The 13,046-nt window shown below is 41.7% G+C and overlaps 1 protein-coding gene across 7 annotated transcripts in view; it reads left to right on the top strand.

Annotated features, from left to right (window-relative positions):
• Nucleotides 1-13,046, top strand: part of arhgef15b (Rho guanine nucleotide exchange factor 15b) — a 29,510-nt gene that overhangs the window by 12,924 nt on the left and 3,540 nt on the right. For all 7 annotated transcript variants that reach the window (XM_053685117.1, XM_017483247.3, XM_053685118.1 and 4 more), the window contains 12 exons: nucleotides 740-788; nucleotides 875-933; nucleotides 2,014-2,276; nucleotides 3,287-3,447; nucleotides 3,573-3,725; nucleotides 6,193-6,322; nucleotides 6,721-6,795; nucleotides 7,240-7,332; nucleotides 8,757-8,911; nucleotides 9,551-9,715; nucleotides 10,634-10,719; nucleotides 12,380-12,484. In XM_053685117.1, the coding sequence (XP_053541092.1) occupies nucleotides 740-788; nucleotides 875-933; nucleotides 2,014-2,276; nucleotides 3,287-3,447; nucleotides 3,573-3,725; nucleotides 6,193-6,322; nucleotides 6,721-6,795; nucleotides 7,240-7,332; nucleotides 8,757-8,911; nucleotides 9,551-9,715; nucleotides 10,634-10,719; nucleotides 12,380-12,484 (1,494 nt within the window). The remainder of the gene's footprint in view (nucleotides 1-739; nucleotides 789-874; nucleotides 934-2,013; nucleotides 2,277-3,286; nucleotides 3,448-3,572; nucleotides 3,726-6,192; nucleotides 6,323-6,720; nucleotides 6,796-7,239; nucleotides 7,333-8,756; nucleotides 8,912-9,550; nucleotides 9,716-10,633; nucleotides 10,720-12,379; nucleotides 12,485-13,046) is intronic.

The raw sequence follows: 13,046 nt of genomic DNA, 5'->3' as shown, positions 1-13,046 counted from the left end.
CAGATGATACCTTGAAGAACCGATACACTGCTCTGAAGAACCTATAATGAACCATAAAGAACGTCTTTAATCTCCAAATAACCGTATGGCTCAACTCAAGAGCCCTATACAATGAAAACTGGTTCTTGACTAGAAGAAGGTTGCTCATTAGTCCTGCTATCCACTTGTAGGCATGTGGCTTGGGACACTGGAGACTCCTTCCTTGAATGCTAAAGGAAAACTTCACAATATGAACAGTTAGCCGTTTTACTTTGATGTTTAAAAAAAAAAAAAAAAAGAGTTTGTTATCAATCTTCGATTATGTGGAGCGTCTTCCATGCAACTTCCTCGTGAATGAGCTGTCGAAATGGCCGTGCGTTAAGAGTATCTAGAAGAGTAATCATCACCTTGTGACCGATCAGAAGTGTGACTAGACAGTAGACGAGCACTTGAGGAGCTGTAATGACGGCTGTGGTTATTTTACCGCACTCGCGCCGTGCGTATTTTTGAGGCTGTGTAAAACTTTGGACACAAACTTCCTTCTCGACCGACGTATTTCCTTTGATTTTTATCCACCGGTCACGGACGTAGCCTGCCACGTGGCTTCTGTTAATATGCTAATTATCGCAAAACGTGCGTGAAGGATATGGACGTGAGTGTTGTTGTAATGCACTGCGTTGTACGTTTGTCATTTTTAATCCCTTGTCTTTTTTCTTTTTAAAAAAAAATAAATGAATTTAAAAAAAAAAAAAAAAAAAAGGCGAAGACGATCAAAGCTGTAGTGGAGACGCTGAAAACAAGGAGCAAAGGTAATAGCATCCTTCATAGTTATAGTACTGTACGTTTCCTTTTCTGGACAGTTTCTGCATTCTGTATGATTTGCTTCTGTTCCCAGACGATCTACCGGCCTCGCTCGACAGAAGTCGGTCGATATGGAGGCTCATATGCCGGAAGGTATGCATGCTTCCGTGTTTTTTCCTACAGAAATCAATTCTACATGTAAAACCGCGCCATATTTACTTCATAGCGCCTTAATTTGGCAGCCCATTTTGTAGCTGGTATAATGATAAGTTGTAAACACTGACACTGGAGACTCCTTCCTTCCCTCAGTATCGAATAATCATCTCCTTACAGAAAACGTCACCATATCAACGATTACACATGCTTTTAATCTCTTTATGTACAGTATAGTAGCTCGCCCATCATGCAAGTCCCTGTATCAGTTGTTACTATAGAAACGATAGTGTATTCGAATGAGCTCATGAATGTAAAGATCTTCTGACCAATCGGATTCAAGAATTCTGCAGCGCTGTTGGTGTAAATCGAAATGGAGGACCTCCTACAACACACTGCTTAGAGCTTTGGTCCAAATGATGCTAATTTGCATGAATGATACCGATTTCAAAAGTCTGTGCAGAATTGTTAGATCAGTCGGTGCAGGGATTGATTTAAAGGGGCGGTTTGTAATCTACCCAGTCTGTCTGTGAGAAATTGCAATTGCCATGAAAGCTATGGTAAGTCTTCACCTTCTTTGGAATCTGACCCCACTCCCTGTTTTGGATCTATGTATGCCTTCTGAGAGAGAGTTCAGACCCGAGCAGCTCTGTTTTGGCTGGGGGTGGAGCTAATTCCTGGTCTGTAAGCAGAACCTAGAAGCAATACTTTGCAGTAGATATCGCATATATTATACATATTTAAAAATAATAATAATAATAATTTAAAGGTATCTCTGAAATTGTTCATACAGCACCGGGACCACATTTAAGAACAACAAACTGCACCTTTAATGAAGAATTCAATACGATAGTACTGTCATGTTTACTCGTATAGTTTAGGAATAAATTTCATCTGCGGTGTGTGTGTGTGTGTGTACGTATAATTTTGTTAATTATATGTTTATGACATGGCCAAGGGATACTATTAAGAAATTACGTACTGCACCTTTAATTCAATGACAAGGCGTTTAACAGAGAGCTGCTTTAAATGAAAGAGTCCATGCACAATATGTTTGTTTCCATTTTGTCCACAATTCAGACCTTCTGTACCAGATTTATACCGAAACCTTCATATCGAGGGAGATCCGTCGGCAGACGGTGTGTCGCAGCATCAGTAAGACGAGCGCCGATTATCCGATGGATCACGGACCCCCGCGGCTCAGCACCGGCTCGGGTGCGGGCTCCGAAGGTCTGCGAAGCAGTCCGATTTCCACCCAGAGGACGCTGTGGCAGGACCAGCCTATGGTCCTGGAGAGCGGTATCCTGAACACCATCACACCAGAGGAGTGCAAGTACCAGGAGGTGATGAAAAACAGAAAAAGTGGGGAAAATGATGAAGTCTTTAGTTCCCGTTTTGGAAGTGGAAGTAAGGCAGATTTGCATATCGCAGCATAATGGGAACTGCTGAGACAGTACAATCGAGGTCATAAGTTTGCATACGCATTACAGAATCTGCAAAATGTTCATAATTTAAATAAAAGCCAAGGAATCGTAACAACTGCATTTAGTTTTTCTATTCAGTCCCGCCCTGAATAAACTATTTCACATAACAGATGTTTACATCGAGTCCACAAGACACAATAACAACCGAATTTACACAAACGAACCAGTTCAAAAGTTTACACAACCATGATTATTAATCCCGTGTGTCGTTACCTGGATGATCGACGACCGTGTTTATGTTCTGTGAGAGCTCTTCACGAGTCCCTCGTTTGTCCCGAGCAGTTATACTCCCCACCGTTCTTCAGAAAAATCCTCCAGGTCGTGCACGTTCTTTACTTTTCCAGCGTCTCCGACATATTTGAGTTCTTTCCAACAGCGTCTGTATGACGTTGAGATCCATCTTTTCACACCGAGGACGACTGAGGGACTCGTACGTAACTATTACAAAAAGTGTGAACATTCGCTGATGCTCAAGAAGGCGGCACGATACGATAAGAGCCAGGGGGGTGTAAACTTTTGAGCAGGTGTAAATTGTTAGTATTTTGTTTTCTGGGCACCATGTAAATATCTTATGTAGCTTCTGAAAAAAAAAAAAAAAACAACATCTTTAAACAAAAATTTTTTTTTACATCGATCATCCTGTTCAAAAGTTTACACCCCCCCGGCTCTTAATGCATCGTGTTGCTTTCCGGAGAATCGGTGAATGGTGAATAAATTCACAGGGGTTATTTAAGGCCCATAATTTAAGTTAAAGCGGTTCCCATGACAAAACGTTAGGATCTAACCTTTCCTAACCTTGCTGTATGATTTTAAGCACAGAAGACGTGTGGATGGACGTCCATGACCTGCTTTTGTGTTTGTGTGTCCAGAGCATGTTCGAGGTTTTGACATCAGAAGTGTCGTACTTGCGTTCCCTGCGCGTCCTGACCGACCATTTTATGGAGTCGCGAGAACTCAGCGAGAATCTTATTAACCGAGACAAAAAGACACTCTTCTCCAACATCCTGCGCATCCGAGAAGTCAGCGAGAAGTGAGTCAGAGAGACATTTCTTGAAATTAACCTGTTAAAACAGTAAGGCATTTAGCCTTGCTGAGTGAAAGTCTGTGTTCAGTGTTGGGAGACTGGCTAAACTGAAACATGTCTGAATCTGTCAGGTTCCTTAAGGACCTGGAGAACCGGCTGGATGAAAGTCTACTCCTCACCGACATCTGTGATATCATTAATTACCACGCACAGCACAACTTCCCCGCGTACATCGACTACATTCGGAACCAGATTTACCAGGAGAAGACCTTCAGCTCGCTTATGTAAGAATCATCACAGAAACAAACACACGACAAATACGTAATGCACTTAACACTTACAAAACGTGCATCCTGCGTATATTTCTATTCGTTCAACCCGCTGCACTGAAATTAAAGCGGCGGCGTGTAACTCTTAGTCCCTCTTAGTTCATCTTCCACGTTTACGTCCATGACCACGGAGTAAAGAGAGGTGGAGTTTAAATATACGCGATTCACAATTGACCAATTTCGCCAGCTTACAAGCTTCATATAACTTTGTACTAATTTACATCAATCCCGTGTTGGAATTTTGCGAGATTATTCCGAGTATTTAGGGTTCTGAAGTTTCTGGTTTATTTTTAACTCGTCATTTTTAGCTATAGGTTTCTACAGGCAAATACTTTTCCTGCGTAAAAAGTTCCAAACAAAGCAGAAAACACTGGGAAATATGTAAACTGATTAAATACGTCGACAAACATGCATCTCATTTAATATCATGTCGTTCAAGTACACTTCTAAATACTTTTAGCAGCATTCGAGCTCCTAACCCGGGCCACTTCCAGGTCGACTGCAGGGAATTTCCCCAAACCAACCCAATCTCTCAGCTCTGTTGAAAGGAAATGTATTACCTGTCCAACTCCATTTCGGCTGGGGGCGGGGCTTACTTCTGGTCTGGAAAAATGTCAACAGGAATGAATCAATTGCCAGATGAAATGATGCTATTCAAATCACATGATCATTACATTTTCTTCCTGGATATGTCATGTTTAAGTCTAAATCATTAACACATCACTTATTATTATTTTTTTCTACGTGGCTCACGTCACAGTTTTGCCACGTTATGAACTTTGTAGCCTAGCAACAATTCTAGGGACTTTTTCATCACATGACTTCTTCATTTTAAACTCCCTACCTGGTGATATTTACAGTAATAATAAAAGCAAGTTATTCCAGTCATAACCACATCCTTCATGCCTGTGCAATGACAGAATACATACACGATTGTAAATAAATAAATAAAATGAATTATTTCTTATTGCGATACAAATCAAGACTCTTATACTTAAAGACCCACTTTTGTCCAGAGGCGAAAGGAAAAAAAAAAACAACTAGCTAAGCAAGCTAATGTTGGGGATATTGGGTTGTTTTGGATATCAGAAAGATTCTATCGTGTAGAATGATGCATTTGGAAGTATTTTACAAGTTACAAACTTCAGCTTTAATGAAGAAATTCTAATTACAGACTGCACCTTTTAGTGAAGAACCAAAATTTACAGACTGCTCGTTTAATGAGCGACGGAAAAGTACAACCTGCATGTTTAACGAAGGACTAAAAACCACAGACGGCACCTTTTAAAGAATAAGAGAAAATTAAAAATGGCACCTTTTAATGAAGAACCAAACATTTCAGACTGCACCTTTAAAGAATAACAGAAAATTACACACTGCATGTTTAATGGAGATTTTTTTTTAATTTTTTTATTTTTATAATTTCACACTGCACCTTTAATGAAGAAACAACGTTTACAGACTGCTCCTTTAATGAATAACAGAAAATTACAAACTGCATGTTGGATAAATTTTTTTTTTTTTAAATTACAGACTGCACCTTGAATGAGTAACAGAAAATTACAAACCACACATTTAATGAAGAGCCAAGAATTACAGACTGCACCTTTAATAAAGCATCAAAATTTATAGATTGCTCCTTTAATTCATAACAGAAAATTACAAACCACACATTTAATGAAGAGCCAAAAATTTCAGACTGCACCTTTAATACAGAATCAAATTTTACAGACTGCACCTTTAATAAAGAATCAAATTTTACAGACTGCACCTTTTAATACAGAATCAAATTTTACAGACTGCACCTTTAATGCAGAATCAAATTTTACAGACTTCACCTTTTAATACAGAATCAAATTTTACAGATTGCACCTTTAATAAAGAATCAAATTTTACAGACTGCACCTTTTAATACAAAATCAAATTTTACAGACTGCACCTTTAATAAAGAATCAAATTTTACAGACTGCACCTTTTAATACAGAATCAAATTTTACACACTGCACCTTTAATACAGAATCAAATTTTACACACTGCACCTTTAATAAAGAATCAAATTTTACAGACTGCCCCTTTTAATACAGAATCAAATTTTACAGACTGCACCTTTAATACAGAATCAAATTTTACAGACTGCACCTTTAATAAAGAATCAAATTTTACAGACTGCACCTTTTAATACAGAATCAAATTTTACAGACTGCACCTTTAATACAGGATCAAATTTTACAGACTGCACCTTTTTAATACACAATCAAATTTTACAGACTGCACCTTTAATACAGAATCAAATTTTACAGATTGCACCTTTTAATACAGAATCAAATTTTACAGACTGCACCTTTAATAAAGAAGCACAGTCATTTCTGCTGTACAGTATGTTGTATGGTCTGATGTTTTTGTGGGTCATTTCCTCTCCCAGGCAGAGTAACGTGGGCTTTGCGACGGTCATTGCTCAACTGCAGGAGGCCCCCATATGCCAGCGGCTGCCCTTTACGTCCTTCCTGCTCCTGCCCTTCCAGCGTATCACACGCATCAAGATTCTTACTGAGGTAGACAAACCGGCACGTGTAGTACATTCCACAAAATGTCAGCCTTTTGTTGTGGAATGTTGCTGGAACAGATGTAGACCCTGTGTGTCATCAAGAATGAATGCATGTGTCACACCAGGAAGTGTAATCTCAATGTCTGCACGCATGTAAAAGCGAACGACAGACGCCGCGTCTGTCTGTCTGTCTGTCTGCTTCCTCATATTTATATATGTATAGACGTTACAGTTATTATACAGTACTCTTTCCCCTCCTTTCTTTCCATTTTCCAAATTTAACCTCTGCTCTGAACTACCCGCTGGCTCTCATCGTAATCTGATGAACTCGTTTTTTAAATAATCGTAACCTTTGGTCACTGTTATGAAGTTAATGTACAGTAAACATAGATTCCTTGTTATTAGAACATCCTGAAGAGAACCGCAGTGGGCACCAAACAGGAAGAGATGGCTTCGAAAGCTCTGGCTGCTGTGTCCAAGGTAAACATCACACCATCTGACGTCACGGATCGCCGCCCGGGACCTTGTTTTTAGTCGTCCCGCCCCCCATCGATAAAATTTTTCCTGTCATTGATCCCAGAATAGCATCTAACGTGTTTAGCAACTGAGAATTCTAACTATTGAGTGCGTTTGGGAATTATATAGTATACTTAATATGTAAAATAACATGCCTTCAGCGACGACGTACTGTAGAAGGCGGGATGGATAGTTCATGAAAGAAAAGGCGGGGTTACGCGCTCGCAGTGTTTCAGTTCACATTTCAAGTTAATTATAGCCGAAGACATCTGCTAGCATGAAATAGTCTTTGTGGTCTGGACAAACTGCAGTTGCTTCATGCGGTGTGTTTTGCATGAATTCTAAAATACTTTTCTTTCTCTTCTTTCCCGTAATCACTCACACACACACACACACACACACACACAGATTATAGATGAATGTAATACCCAGGTTGGGAAGATGAAACAGATGGAGGAGCTCATAGAGATCAACAAGACGCTGGAGTTTGACAAGCTGAAGGTGAGACCGACGTGTACAGAGACGCGCGTTCTTCCCGTCAACTTCCTGAATAAAGGTCATGTGACCTTTAATGTTGGAAATACTGTAGGCTGTACTGTACTTACTGGAGTCGCCATTTCATAGCTGCAGGGGCTATGAATTGTCTGTATGTTATTGTCTGTATTTTCCTCCCAAAAACAGGCTAGTAGGAGTAGGTGCTCCGGTGACTCTAAGTTGCCCCTAGGTGCGTGTGTGCGCGCATGTTGCCCTGGATTGAATTATCCTCCCATCCGGGGTGTATTCCTGCCTCACACGCAGTGTTCCTGGGATAGACTCCGGGGAAAAACCACGACCCCCGGTCAGGAACGTCCATCCATCCATCCATCTTCTATACCGCTTTATCCTTTTCAGGGTCACGGGGAAACCTGGAGTCTATCCCAGGGAGCATGGGGCACAAGGCGGGGTACACCCTGGACAGGGTGCCAATCCATCGCAGGGCACAATCACGTACACACTCACACACACATTCATACACTACGGACACTTTAGACACGCCAATCAGCCTACCGTGCATGTGTTTGGACTGGGGGAGGGAACCGGAGTACCCGGAGGAATCTCCTGTAGAACACACACACAGGGCCACGGCAGGAATCGGACCTCCGAGTCTGGAGGTGTGAGGCGAACATGCTAACCACTAAGCCACCGCGATCAGGAACTTTATTTATTTATTTATTTATTTGTTTGTTTGTTTGTTTGTCAAAGATAAGAAGTTTTTTTTTTTTTTAAATTTATTTTAATATTACTTTTATTTGAATAATAATTAGCATGAATTAATCACGCTATTATTCGTGACATAAAGTGAGATATTATCATACCATGGGGATTTTGTAATTAATTTGCGTTTATATGTGTACATTTACCTGAAATTAACGCATAGGAATTCAATTTTATAGCTCGTGTTCAACTAATCACGTTATAATTCTGATTCGTCACGCTCACGCACCTTTTATTAATAAACCATAATCGTTGGTGAGCTTAAGTAAAATGAACTAATTGGCTCCAAGCAGGTCTTTTTTTTTTTTTTTTTTTTTTTAGTTAAACAAAGAAATAATCATTTTAAACCGTATTTATGTAGAATTAAAAAAATAAATAAATAAAAAATCGGCTTCAAACCGCTTCGATCCAGTTCATGTGACTAAGGAGGGTCTTATTCTGATTGAAAGGTTCAAAGAACAATAGTAACGACTGTTATTATGTACAACACGAAGGGGTCTTCTGTTTACATGGTTAAAAGTAGAAATATAAAATAAAACGTTTTCCCTCGGTATGAAGCAGAAAAAAATACAAATAAAAATATCGTATCGGCGGTCATTCTGCGACGTTAATTGAGACGCCGTTCCATCACTGCTGTATTTTAAAGCTGCCGGTGTTTTCTTTCTCCCCAGGCCGTGCCGATCATCTCGCAGACCCGTTTCCTGGAGAAGCGAGGAGAGCTGCACGAGTTGGCCAAAGGTGCAACCCTGTTTAATATTAAACCCAAGTTCACGCCCGTCTACCTCTTCCTCTTCAACGACCTGCTCGTCGTAGCCACCAAGAAAGGGTGAGAGGCTGGAGATGACGTGCAGGCGTTTTTATTTCCATGTTTATTTTCACTTATGTCTGTAACCTGCGTGAGAATATGTAAATTAGGTGTCTGCGAAGACAGTGCGGTCTGCGTTTTATCGGATCTGGGTTTAAAAGCGTACCTTTATTCAACGCTGAAGTCGAATATCTGATGTGAGACACGTGTGAAAAATAGTTCATGGTTGCCAGATCCGTGGTTTTTCCCTCAGACATAGAGCTACTATTATAATATTTGCTGCATAATAGGATTTTTTCTGCAAAATCTTCTTTTTAATTAGTATTACGATATCATTACGATACAAATGTATAATATAGAATAATATGAATGATAGACATTTTAGTGCTGCATTTGAATGAAATCTGGCGGGGAAACCGAGTGTCTTGTGTAGTCTTAAAGCAACTGCCTTTGAGTTTACAAACAAAATGCAAACGAGTCTTTTGGGAGTCGAGTAACTCGACTCTTATTGGTCAGGATGACGCAGACGATCCGACTCTCATCACTAGGTCCTCCACACTTGTGAAAATCCAGTGTGAGCACCTTTTTTTAGGAACTCCAGTCCTGCTAAAGTGACCGGATAGAGATGTGTGTTTTTACCTGTCTGTTGTTGTGCTGCAGCTCGGAGCGCTACGTGGTGATTGACCACGCCCACCGCTCTCTGGTGCAGGTTCACGCCATGGGAGAGCAGGCCATGAGTGTGAATCTTGAGAACTGCTTCTGCCTCACGCTGCTGGAGAACCATCAGGGACGCATGATGGAGAGGCTCTTTAAAGCGCCGTCCGAGTAAGCGCTACACATCCTGTGGCTAATTCATGAGCAAAAAAAAGCTTGGCATGTAAATAATTCAACAGCTCTTATAGATGAGAGAGGAGATGTGTCGGGAAGGTTCGGTTGAGATGTGTAAATCTATTTGTAAAGGAGATACGGAGTGACGGCGTGTTGATGTGCTTGACTGACGTACATGACAGCCTATAGCGTTCAAGATAGGTCATGCCACGCCCCCTTCCCAATCGAAACAAACCTGACAATAGCTTAACGGGCGAAATATGGAGAACAGTGAAGACTCTTACTGAGTCCTACAGATGGAGATGGTGTATAGAGACAGAATAATGGCTCTCAGTCAGTCTAAGGAAGCGACGTATTCCAGCATCAAAGTTCCGAATAGTCACAAAATCGCCGACTTCGCCAACAAACTCCACCAAACGTATAAACTCCAAGCATTTCTTCTTCACCAAGCGATGATTGGAAAAGGGAATACTGTGTTATGACCGTGTTTATAGCAAACCAACGTGAGTGAAAAAACTAACCAAGGCAGCTAATTTATTGACTGTATGACCTTGGCGAATGCTGGAAATATCCCGGTAAGGTTAGCCAGTCATTTCCTTTTTAAACCGAAGACTTTAGACTTTATCGCCACATAACAGATTAGACTGTTTATCGGGGATAAAATACTGTGAAATATGGACGTACCAACCAAACACAAACAAGCTTCCAGACCAGGAAGTCGGTTTTTCCAAACGGGTTTACACTTGCCACATTATTTGTATAAGAGAATCTGACAAATGTAGCATAAATTGTGGTCTTCAGCTCCAAAATCACACACACACACACACACACAAACAAAATTACATGTAGCTGGAGCTATTTGCTATTTCCGAATGATGGGTCACATGACCTGAAGCTCTTTACATCTCCACCCAGGTCTGATATGCACAGATGGCTGGCAGCGTTCCCCAACCCTGAGGATCCAAACCGAGAGCAGGAGGAGGTCATATATGAAGACTGGGGTGAGTGGGAAAAATAAGAGTTACAGTAACCTGGATGCGTAAGTGCGCACGCCCTTTTATAACTGGGGACGTGGCTGTGTTCAGAAACGAAGCAATCGCATTCGATCTCATGTTAGAACGTAATGATCATACAGCTGTCGTCGATGAAATTATTCTGATGAACCCCGAATCATGGCCGACTGTTTCTGTAAGATGTTCCAAATTCGCGTGGCATTTAAGTCGGCGTTCTAGACTCGCTTTGGACTCGGACTGTCGTTCTAGTTGTCGTTCTAGTTGTCGTTTGAGGTTTGGCTTCCTCCGTGTTCCACAATGATTTTTCGACTCCTCTTCAATTCGCATCAACTCAGATGCACTCTCGATAAGGTCGAGGAGTTCGCTCGCAATATATCAGCCACAGTTACAATGCTGTTAGGCTTAACATTGGGATTTTCTTCTGCCATTAATTAATTCCTTAGATTTATATAGCGCTTTTCTAGACACTCAAAGCACTTTTATATAGTATTGGGGGGGGGTCTCCTCAACAACCACTAGTGTGTAGCATCCACTTGGATGATGTGACGGTTGCCATATTGCGCCAGAACTCCTACCACACACCAGCTATTAGTGGACAGGAGAGGCGAGTGATGTAGCCGACTCGGAGATGGGGATTATTAGGGGGTCATGATAGTGAAGGGCCGATGGTGGAATTTCGCCGGGGTTATACCCCTACTCTTTTTACCAGAAGTGTCGTGGGATTTTTTTAATGACCACAGAGAATCAGGACCTCGGTTTAACGTCCCATCCGAAGGACTGCTGTTTTTACAGTATAGTGTCCCCGTCCTACACAGACCACAGGGTGAGCGCCCTCTGCTGGCCTCACTAATACCACTTCCAGCAGCAACCTTAGTTTTCCCCAGGAGGTCTTCCATCCAGGTACCGGCTAGGCTCAACCCTGCTTGGCTTCAGTAGGAAATCAGGCAAGAACTGCAGGGAGGTATGACTAGTGGCCATTCACGCTAGTTCACAATTCACACTTTAGACGTTTTCGCTCACGCCCATTCGAAACGTGTCGACACACTTTTTGACTTCAACAGGAACTCCCTTTCAAGGCCTTCTGACTTCAGGCGTACTGACTTCCTTCAGAGCAGTCACTCTCTACTCATTTACATACTATATAATCTTTTGCAGTGTCACTTGCAATCACAGCTCTCTCCACATCACAGCAAGCCAACATTCGACACCAGATCCATTCACTGAATCTTCACCAGGAAGCGTTCTTATTTAAGCTTAAGCTTTTTCTTATGCAGTACAACGTACACCTAAAACCTCTTGACTTCACTTCACGTCACAGGTTTATTTCATATGGCCCGGGGCATGAAATGTTCCACAACAGGAAACAAAGAGGATTTCCAGTAAGTAAGTCTGAGTAATTAGATAGAGTATGGAAAGGAAAGAAGAGCTATAATGAAGAACCCTAACTATTCTTCATTAAAACATTAAAGGAGCTGCAGGAATATCTGAAAAGTACTGATCACTTTCTCTCGTATTCTTCACATGTCTGGAGTATGGCATTTGAACAGGGGTGTGTGGACTTTTTATATCCAGTGTACATGTGTGTGTCTGTCACATCTATCTGTATATTTAAATGCATGTATATATGTGTGTGTGTGTGTGTGTGTAGACTGTCCACAGGTGCAGTGTGTAGAGCAGTACGTAGCGACGCAGGCTGATGAGTTAAATCTGGACCCCCCGGAAATCATCAACGTCATCCGCAAAACCAACGAAGGTGAGAACCGTTCTATCTCTAATCTGAGCGCAGGCGAGTTTGCGCACGGTTTATAACCAGACTCGTGCTCTATCATAACACACACCGCAGTGACGCAGTAAACACCACACTGTCGGTATAAATAATGCTATTCAGCCTGAAATAGAGTTCGTGTCTAAGCGACAGTGTTCTTGCTGCAACTTCAAAACTGAAAGGTTTCACGTCCGCCTCACACCTCCAGGGTCGGGGGTTCGATTCGACCGTGGCCCTGTGTGTGCGGAGTTTGCGTGTTCTCCCCGTGCTGCGGGGGTTTCCTCCGGGTACTCCGGTTTCCTCCCCCAGTCCAAAGACATGCACGGTAGGCTGATTGGCGTGTCTAAAGTGTCCGTAGTGTATGAGTGGGTGTGTGAATGTGTATGTGAGTGTGCCCTGCGATGGATTGGCAACCTGTACCCCGCCTTGTACCCGATGCACCCTGGGATAGGCTTCAGGTTCCCCGTGACCCTGAAAAGGAGTAAGCGGTAGAAGATGGATGGATGGATGGATTCATACAGTTGTTCCTAAAGTCAGGAATATGCTTTAA

Source organism: Ictalurus punctatus, chromosome 13 (genome assembly GCF_001660625.3).
Source record: "Ictalurus punctatus breed USDA103 chromosome 13, Coco_2.0, whole genome shotgun sequence".
NCBI classification, from domain to species: domain Eukaryota; kingdom Metazoa; phylum Chordata; class Actinopteri; order Siluriformes; family Ictaluridae; genus Ictalurus; species Ictalurus punctatus.
This window is presented reverse-complemented; position numbering and strand designations above follow the sequence as displayed.